Here is a 9,318-nt window from a genome sequence, read left to right as displayed (position 1 = left end):
CAGCACTTGGAAGCCCCTTCCTTTAAGTGTGCACGCATCCACCTCAGAAGGGCTCTGGTTGAGATTCCCAGCACCCCCTTCCGGCGCCGCGCGGGACCCACACCAGGTGCTTCCCCGCGCGGTACTAGCTGCAGGCTTCCGTTCGCGATTACCTCCCTCAGGTGAGGGCGCAGGGCTTGGCCCACCCGGAGGTCAGAACCGCCAGCCGGCCGCACCCGCGGCGGGGCCTACCACCCAGCCGCCGGCCCCCGCCCTGCAAAGCCGAGGCGCGCCCGGAGCCCCGCCCACCCGGCGGTGCCGGACCGCGAGCCGCCCGCCAGATCGACACGTCTCTCCGCCAATCGCACGCGGCCCAGCCTCGGCTCCGCCGGCCCGAGCCGCTCGCGCACGCGCACGCGCACGCGCCGGCGGCCAAAGCGCGATGGCGGCCTAGAGGCGTGGGCGGTGACGGTGGCGGCGGGGTGGCCATGCCGCGCCCGGGGGACCCGGCCGGGCCAGGCCAGCTGCCCCTGGTGGTAGGTGCCAGCCGCGGCGCGGGGATGGCGGCCCCCACTACCCTCTCTGCCTCCCCTCCGCGGTCTCACAGGCGGGCGCGTCGTGGCGCGGGGTCTGTCCCCTTGGGCGGTTCGCGCCCCCGCGGCCCTTCCTTTCCCGAGTCTGGGAACCTCCTGTGCGGAGGGACTGCCCCTGGCCCGGTGACGACCGCTCCTGTGCGCGGCGCATCTACCAGAGCTCCCAAGAGCTTCTGCCCCGCGCACCCACTGGACGACCCTGCCCTGCACACTGCCCGGAGCTCCAGGCCCCGGCTCCTGCCCTGTGCACCACCTCCAGCCCAGGCCCGGGCTCCTGCCCTGCACGCTACCCCGAGCTTCAGGCCTGAGCTCTGCTCTGCTCACTACCCCAAGCCCCGAGTCTGAGTTCCTCCCCTGAACACTACCCTGAGCTCTAGGCTCTAAACCCATTTCTGACAGTTCTGCCCTGCACACTAGCCCTGAGCGGCAGTCCCAGGCTTCTGCCTGCACTGTACTGTGGTCAGGATCTTTTTTTTTTTTTTTTTGAGACAGAGAGAGAATTTTTTTAATATTTACTTTTTAGTTTTTCGGTGGACACAACATCTTTATTTTATTTTTATGTGGTGCTGAGCATCGAACCCAGTGCCCCGCGCATGCCAGGCGAGCGCGCTACCGCTTGAGCCACATCCCCAGCCCCTGGTTGGGATCTCTTGCCTGGTGCTTCTGCCCATAGCTCCTGTCCTGCACACCAGGCGGCTACACCTGCATCTGCTTCCCACATCTGCTGCAGTGTGGGAAGTAGAACAGACGTGGAGTCAGGTACCCCGGCATTGAACAGTGGATACAGCTTTGCTGTGGTCCATGTAGAGCTTGTATCTTTCATGCCAGTGCTACGGAAATTGGGGGCAGATTAATCAAGGTGCATCACTGACAGGAATTCACATATCTTATAGATCTTGAAAAAGTAAAAATATCCTGTTCCTTTAAAAAGGATACTCCTAAGTTAATCTGGAAATAAATTATGGAACTCGTGGATGTAAACATAAGCAAGAGGAGATGTCACTGGGATCAGATCCTCAAGTGGTATTTTGTTTGTAAAAAACTTTGTGAAATGTATTTTCAACACACATCTGTGAGCTGTTCATAACTATGTTTTTACTGATTTAAAGTCATGTCTGAGTGGAATTATCTAATGTGTAGCTAAGCAGCATAGGCATGGACGTCCATGTGTCCAGACTTGGCCTGGCCTTGTTCCTGTTGGCTTTCTCATTCAGGAGGTGGTCCTCTTGTGTACCACTCACTATGACAATGTGTAAAACCAAGGCCGTCTCCTGTGGTAGTCGTTAGGAGGTAGGTTCTTACAAGTCGTTTTCCTTGTGGCGCTCCCCGAGGAAAGGGCGTGCCAGTGCCAACCAGCCTGGTAGCACACACTGCTCCTACAGGGGGTGTTCAGGGCTTCCTTTGTTGCCGTCTCTGACCTCAGTTTGGCAGAGGTGCCCCACTCAGCAAGGGGCCAGCCAGTTGTACCCGGATCCCTGTTTAACCAGAACAGTGGTTTCTGACCAAGACTGAAAACCTGAGATGACCACCAGTTGGGGATCCCCTGATATCCTTTGATTCTCCCCCTCTGCCAGCATCTGCGAGTCCAGGGAGAACCGTCAGGACTGTTCAGGGAAACTAGGCTCGGCTCCTGGCCGATTCCTTTTGGACTCCCATGCTGGGAGTCTTGCTCTTGGTTCTGCAGGTCAGGACTGGCACTGTGATTCGGGGGGCCTCTGGGCTCTCCCACCCTGCTCACCCATTCCTTTGAATTCCAGTCTGTCATCCTCCCCGTCCACAATGCGGAGCTGTGGCTGGATGCATGTTTGGAGTCTGTGCTGCAGCAGGACTTCCAAGGCACCATGGAGCTCTCCGTGTTTAATGATGCCAGTAAGGTACCTGTGGGCGTTCTTGTGGGTGACAGCCCCGTACAGTTCATGCTGGACTGTTTCCAGGGAGGTTTCCTGACCTACCAATGTCCCACTTCCAGGATAAGTCTATGACTATAATTGAAAAGTGGAGACCGAAGCTGGAGGACTCAGGCATCCTGGTGGTCATTGGAGGCCACGAGTCTCCTTCTCCCCGAGGAGGTGAGTAAGTGATTCGTGATTCCTTGTCACCTCCAGAGTGCAGTGAGTTTCATGTTGTTCAGATGCTGGTGGTGGTCAGTTCTGCTGCCTATCCAGGGCCTTTGCCGTGGTCTGCGTGTTGGTGTCCACTCCCTAGTCAGTGCACCCCAAACTCACCCCTTGTGATGTGTTAGGAGATGGGGCCATTCAGAGGCACTGAGGCCTGGGGGTGGAGTCTCAAGAGCCTGGTGATGGAGGCCAGAGAGTCCTTTGCCTCTCAGGAGCACCCCAGAAAGCAGGGAGGCAGCCCTGACCGACAGCGCCTCCGCGGTGCCTCGGGGACTCTGGGAAGTAAGCTCTATGGGCCACTTGGCACGTGGCGCTCTGCCTGCGGCCTCCTCTATCCCCACGGACTGCCCATGCACCAGCCTTGCACCAAGCCAGTCAAAAGGGCATGGGGCTCCTGCTCCTGGCCCCCTTGTCCAGTGCTTGCCACTGAGCGTTGGCGCTCCCCCTTTTATTGGAAGTCGTAGACAGGCCACATTGGCTTATCCCATCAGCGATGGAGGCACTGGCTCCCGGGGTGGGCTAGCAGGAACACTCAGGTGCAAGTTTTTACTTGAGCACTGGTTTTTAAGTCCTTTGGGCGTATGCCTTCGAGTAGAACTGCCAGTGGCGTGATTCACAGGCCACCATGCTGTTCCTGCAGCAGCTGCACTGTTCACCTCCCAGGGGCACCAAGTCCCCTTGTCTGTGGTGGTTGTCATCATCGTCATCACAGTCGTCGTCCTGGTGGGTACAGAGCTTCTCGTGGTTTTGATTTGCATTTGCCCAGTGACTGAGCATCTTTTCATGTCCCTGTTGACCATTTATATATCTTTAAAGATATAAAGTCTTTGCCCATTTTTAAATTGGGTTGTTTGACTTTTATTGTTTGATTGTAGGAGCTCTTTAAATGTTTTAGATACTAAAGCTTTATTAGATATGTAATTTGCACACATTTTCTCCCACTCTTATTTTTTTTTTACTTCTTGTGATAATTATCTTTTTTTAAAAAATTTTTTTAGTTGTAAATGAACACAATACCTTTATTTTTATTTACTTATTTTTGTGTGGTGCTGAGGATCAAACTCAGTACCTCTGAGTTTGAATGAATGAATGAATGAATTAAAGGTCCATCGACAACTAAAATATTTTTTTTTCAAAAAAGACTTAGGGACTAGAACAGAGACCCTACGCCTAATATAAGAAAAAGTAGGGGCTGGGGATGTGGCTCAAGCAGTAGCGTGCTCGCCTAGCATGCATGAGGCACTGGATTCAATTCTTTTTTTTTTTTTTTTTTTTTTTTGGTTTCTGAGCATTTTACTGCTATATACAGCCTTTTCATGCAAGTTACACAATAAGTTTCTAAAGCTCTCATGCTTGGATTAAATTCTTAGCACCATATAAAAATAAAATAAAGTTATTGTGTCCACCTAAAAAACTTTATATATATATTTTAAAAAGGTACTTCCTTTATTTAAAAAAAAAAAAAAAGAAAAGAAAAAGTAGGCCCAACTCTTCATCCTGTCAGCTTAGGACCTGACTTCAAGACTCCTAAAGTACAAGAAGCAAAATCAAGAATCAATAAGTAGCATGGAATTAAACTAAAAAGCTGCTTCTCAGCAAAGGAAACAGTCAATAACATGAAGAGAAAGCCTACAGAATGGGAAGACATCTTTATCACATACACCTCAGAGGGAGCACTGGTGGGATTCTACATCATGTACAACCAGAAGAATAAGAAATCATACTCCATTTATGTATGATGGATCTAAGTGCATTCACTGTTGGGTATAACTAGTTAGTACAAATTTTTTAAAATAATAATAAATGGTAGAAGATGAGGGTCTAAATTCCTCTTTTGTCTGTAGTTAGTTGTTCCCACACCATTTGATTAAGAATTGGACTGTCCTTTTACTTTTCAAGAACAAATCAGTCAGGGCTAGGGACATAGCTCAGTTGGTAGAGTGCTTGCTTGCGTGCACAAGGCCCTGGGTTCAATCCTCGCACTACACACACACACACACACACACACACACACACACACACACACGAACCAATCAATCACAGAGGTATGGGTTCCTCTCTGGACTGTGAATTTTACTCCGCTGGTCTGTGCGTCTGCTCTTCTGCTGTACCACAGTTTGAATTACCAGAGCTTTGGGATACTTTTTTGTAAATCGTTTCTGAATTTCCCATTTGGACTATTTGTTTTTAGTAGATAGAAAAACCAGGATTTTTTTTTTGTGTGTGTGTGTTGATCTTGTATCCTAAAATTTTTCTAAACTTATTAGCTAATAGTTTTCTCCTCCTCCTTCTCCTCCTCCTCCTTCTTGTGGGCTTTTAGAGTTTCATGTTTAGAGTTTTACTTCTTCCTTTCTGATTTGGATTTTTTATTTCTTTTTCTTATTTAATGACTTTAGTTAAAGCTTCTAGAGAATGTTGAATAGCAGTGCTGAAAGTGGGCACCCTTGGGCTGGGGATGTGGCTCTAGGGGTAGCGTGCTCGCCTGCGGGCCGCTGGGTTCGATCCTCAGCACCACATAAAAATAAAAAATACAGATCTTGTGTCCACATAAACCTAAAAAATAAATAAATATATATATAAAAATAAAGGAAGTGGGCACCCTTGTTATTATCCTGATCTTAGAGAAAACCTTTCATCCTTTCCCAGGTTGGGGGCGGTCAAACCCAGGGCCTCACATCTGCGCCTGAGCTCCACGCCAGCCCTGTCTTCCACTTCCACTGTCATATGTGATGTTCCCTGTGGGTTTTATAAATGAGGAAGGGGAAGTTCTTTTTCTATTTTAGCCAGATTTTTTTAAAATCATGAAATAGGGTTGGATTTGCCAGCGGCTTCTTCCGCTGTGTTTGTGGTGATCAGGTGGCCTCTGGCTCTGTGGAGATGACACCTGGCCTGGGTGGGCCTCCTGTGCTAAGCCTCTCTAGATGTTGGGACAGCCCTGTGGGTGGAGATAGGTGCTGGACTCAGTCTGCTAGTGCTTGCTGGGGACTGGGGCATACACTGCCATTCCCGTTCCCGCGGTGTGCGTGGCTTGCGCATCAATGCACACCCAGCCTGGCCTTTCTCTCATGGGACGGGTCAGTGCTCCTACTCTGGGAAGCTCACTGGAAGCTGCTGTCCTAGGCTCCTCTTCAGGAGGACTTGGCCCCTGAGGCTCTGTCTTTGATAGTCTACTCAGGTGTCTGTGTCTCTGGGCCGAGAAATAAGAGATCTCTGAACATGGCCCACCACCTCTGACGTCAGGCGTCTGACTCTTCTCTTGCTTTCTCCTCCGAGTTGTCACTGTGTCCTTCTCTCCCAGGAGCCAGCCTTGTCCAGCTGGTCTCGCTTTGTGTCTTTACTCCGGTCTTTACTGTTTTCGCCCTGCTATCTGTTTCACATGCTCCTCTTATCTTGGTTCCTTGAGGGGCAAGGTCAGGGGGCCAAGACCCCTTCTGTGCAGCCTCTGCAGCCACCGACCACACCAAGTGCTGCCGCGCTGTGCCCTGCCTGTCCCCCTGGCCTCGGGCACCTCTGATTTCCCAAGTGCTTTCCTCTTCCACCTGTGGATTGTAAGAGTGGGTGCTTAGTGTTCACTGACTGCATTTTGTCTTCCTTCTGTTACTGAAATGGAGTTTCACTTTTCCATGGTCAGAGAGACATTCTTATGTTTTTGGTTGATTGTTTTGTGTCCTGGCGCCAGGCATCCAGGAGGGTGCCCCCGTGCACCGAGGGGGTGTGCTCCTGGTCTGGGGCACAGCAGGCACTGCTGCTGGTCTGCGGTGCTCTCTCTGGGACCTCTCTGGATGTCTGTCCCTCCTAGATTAAGAGGCACTGGGGACTGCAGCTGCTGGGGAAAACTGTCCTTCTCCCTAGTCCTCTCCCCCCGATTCCTTGTGCTTGGTGGCCCCCTGTTGGAGGGTGGTTGATGATCTGTATCTCCTCGACAGACCTGTCAGTGCGTGATGTCCTTCTGTCTAACAGTGACTCTGACCTGGTGCAGGTGCTGTCCGAGCGAGCGCAGCCACTCCGGCTCTCCTTTGTTACCTGCTGTGTCAGATGCCCTTCCTGACCACCCTTGCCTTTGGTGGTGGAGCTGCAGTCACTTGCTCTTGGCGGGGCGCCACGTGCTTGTGAAAGGAAGGCACTGCCGTCGGCCCTGTGCCTTCTGGGGTCTCACAGCGCTCGTCCCTCCAGCCTGTGTCGCCACCTCCTCTGCAGGCTTTGTTGTTTCGGGTGTGCCGTTTGATTCCCGTCCGTTTCCTTTCTGTGTGTTTGTGAGTTCCTCTCTTAGTGCTCGTGTGGGGATCAGGGTAGCCCCTCCTGGCCCGTACTCACCACCGCATCTCCGTAGCGGTCTATACCTTGTCCCTTCAGCAGGTCTTGGTTCTCCTCTTCCTGCAGTATCTACTCACGTGCTGTTGTTTGTTTCTCTTTTTAAATTTTATTTTTATGTTTCTTTGTTACTCTGCAGGAGCCAATGCCTCGGATAATGTCCCGTGTCTGGAATGTGGCTGGTTTGACACTTGAGATACCACCTGGCTGTGGCAGCCTTTTGAGTTGACAGTGTGGCCAGGTCTAGAGTTCTAGGGCAAAATCTCTTCCCTTAGAACTTGAAGGAATTGCCTCGTTATCTTCTAGTGTCCCATGTTCTGATAAGAGGTCTCCTGCCAGTCTGACTCTGGTTATCTTAAAGGCACCTTCCCTTTAATGCTCTTGAATTCTGAGGTTTCCTGCTGTGGGGTCCAGGTGTGTCTGTGTCTTCATTCTTGTTTTGATTTTCCTGGTCAGCCTTGAATTCTCAGCACGAGTACATCAGAGTACCTACAGCTTCCCAAAGACCTTGCTGCTTGGGGTTGAACGGGTGGCAGTGGGCCGGTGAGGTCTGTCATGGTGGACAGGTTCCCTGGGTCAGAGCCACGTCTTTATTGGAAGTAATGGTCCTCAGCGCTGGCTGCATGTTGGAATCACCTGGAGCTTTAGGAACCAGTGCTGAGTGCTGTCCCCTTTGGGGTGCAGTCCTGGCATTGAGATTTTAGAAACGTCCCAGGGGGTTCTGAGGGACAACAGGGTCGAGAGCTACTGTTCTAAAGTTCAGCCCTGGGCAAGGATTGGTCAGCACCGGGGCACCCACAGTGGTCAGTGATGTTTCTGCCGTTGTCGTCATCACTGTCTTCATCATCTTGTGTGTCTGGAAGACATTAATGTTTTCTGGAACTCGTTTCTGTCTTCATAATCTTCACTTGGTTTGAAGTAAAGAACTCTACAAACCCTGGCTGTGGACCAAAGCACACAGAGCCAACTGCTTCTGAAACTGGTCACAGGTCCTCGATACCCTTGGCTGAGAGGCTGTGCATCTTCCCTTGCGAATGACAGCAAAGGTGGTGGCAAACCATGACACTGCCTGTCTGGTCACCAGGCTCATTTGGCCTTCACGGAAGACCCCTCCCAGGCAGGCTGGGGGTGGGGACCGTGCGTGGGAGCCCGGGCACTGTTAGTGCAGTGTCCTGCTAGCTTCTCACAGAAGCACTTCCCTGAATGTGTTCCACGCAGGGAAGGCTGGGTGGGCCGGGGTCTGTGCTCAGGAGTGCTGTGGTTTACACAGGTGAAGATTCAGATCCGTACAGCCACACACCTCTCACTGCTTGCCAGCTGCTGAGGTCCCCCTGAAGCGGGACCCAGGCTCTTCTCCTGCGGAGGAGGTCAGACCCTCCTTGTGAGGGCACGACATGCAAACATTTGGCTTTCTTGAGGTGGTACTGTGCAGGCGGGTTCCTGTCTGCCAAGCTCGAGGGCACTGTGCAGACCTCTTCCTGTTCCTCCCTGTCTCGAGCAGCTTTGGTCCACCTCTCCCTTTGTTTCAGCTCTTCCTGGGCCCGGTGGGTCCATGGAAGATGTCCATCACTGTGTGTGGGCATTCTCCACTGATGTCCTCACTGTAGGTTTCCAACGCCAACCCGATTGGGGAATGCAGACTGTCCCTAGGTTCCTTGGAGTGTCAAGTACACTCAGCTTCATGCAGTTGGAAACTGAATTATTAGAACTTTTTCTCTTTCTTCCAACAGTTGGATATTCTAAAAATCAAGCAATTGCACAGAGCTCAGGGTCTTACCTTTGCTTCTTGGATTCAGTAAGTACCTCTTTGGTTGTGTTTATAATGAGTGTGTACATGTTGGTTGAGTGATTGTACATTTTGGCTTGATTATTTTTTTTTAAGACATTGATGGACCTTTATTTTATTTATTTTATTTCTATGTGGTGCTGAGGATCGAACCCAGTGCCTCACACATGCTAGGCAAGCGCTCTACCACTGAGCCACAACCCCAGCCCTTAGCTTGGTTCTGGAAAACCATTTTTCTCTGTTATGATCAGACTTAAAGGTGAGTTGATGGGTTGTTGCGACTTAATTGCCAGAGCATGTAGTGAATTAACCATGATAGATGAAATAAAAGTGTAAAACTGCACCACAGAGAGTATAAACCAAGTGGAGATAAAGTGGCACAATGCTGGTAGATGGGAATCTTGAGATTACAAGCTAAATGGGAAGAGCCCATGCACGTTGGCAGAAACATGGATGTAAACGCACAGCGATGGGTGGCCTGCAGAGGTCCAGGTCAGACAAATTAAATTAAAAACACATAAGTGTTTAATCA

At 51.0% G+C, this 9,318-nt stretch overlaps 1 protein-coding gene across 6 annotated transcripts in view; it reads left to right on the top strand.

Annotated features, from left to right (window-relative positions):
* Nucleotides 1-397: 397 nt before the first annotated feature.
* The window catches only part of B3GNTL1 (UDP-GlcNAc:betaGal beta-1,3-N-acetylglucosaminyltransferase like 1), a 40,716-nt gene continuing 31,795 nt past the window's right edge, over nt 398-9,318 (top strand). For 4 of the 6 annotated variants that reach the window (XM_081272419.1, XM_081272417.1, XM_081272422.1 and 1 more), the window contains exons 1-4: nt 398-515; nt 2,330-2,446; nt 2,542-2,641; nt 8,731-8,795. In XM_081272419.1, the coding sequence (XP_081128545.1) occupies nt 468-515; nt 2,330-2,446; nt 2,542-2,641; nt 8,731-8,795 (330 nt within the window). In that variant the 5' untranslated portion in view covers nt 398-467. Of the gene's footprint in view, nt 516-2,151; nt 2,257-2,329; nt 2,447-2,541; nt 2,642-8,730; nt 8,796-9,318 lie in introns of those variants that run through there. The other 2 variants (XM_081272420.1, XM_081272418.1) reach the window with 2 other exon arrangements.

Source organism: Spermophilus citellus (assembly GCF_964194105.1).
Source record: "Spermophilus citellus genome assembly, chromosome: 17".
Taxonomy (NCBI): Eukaryota; Metazoa; Chordata; class Mammalia; order Rodentia; family Sciuridae; genus Spermophilus; species Spermophilus citellus.
This window is presented reverse-complemented; position numbering and strand designations above follow the sequence as displayed.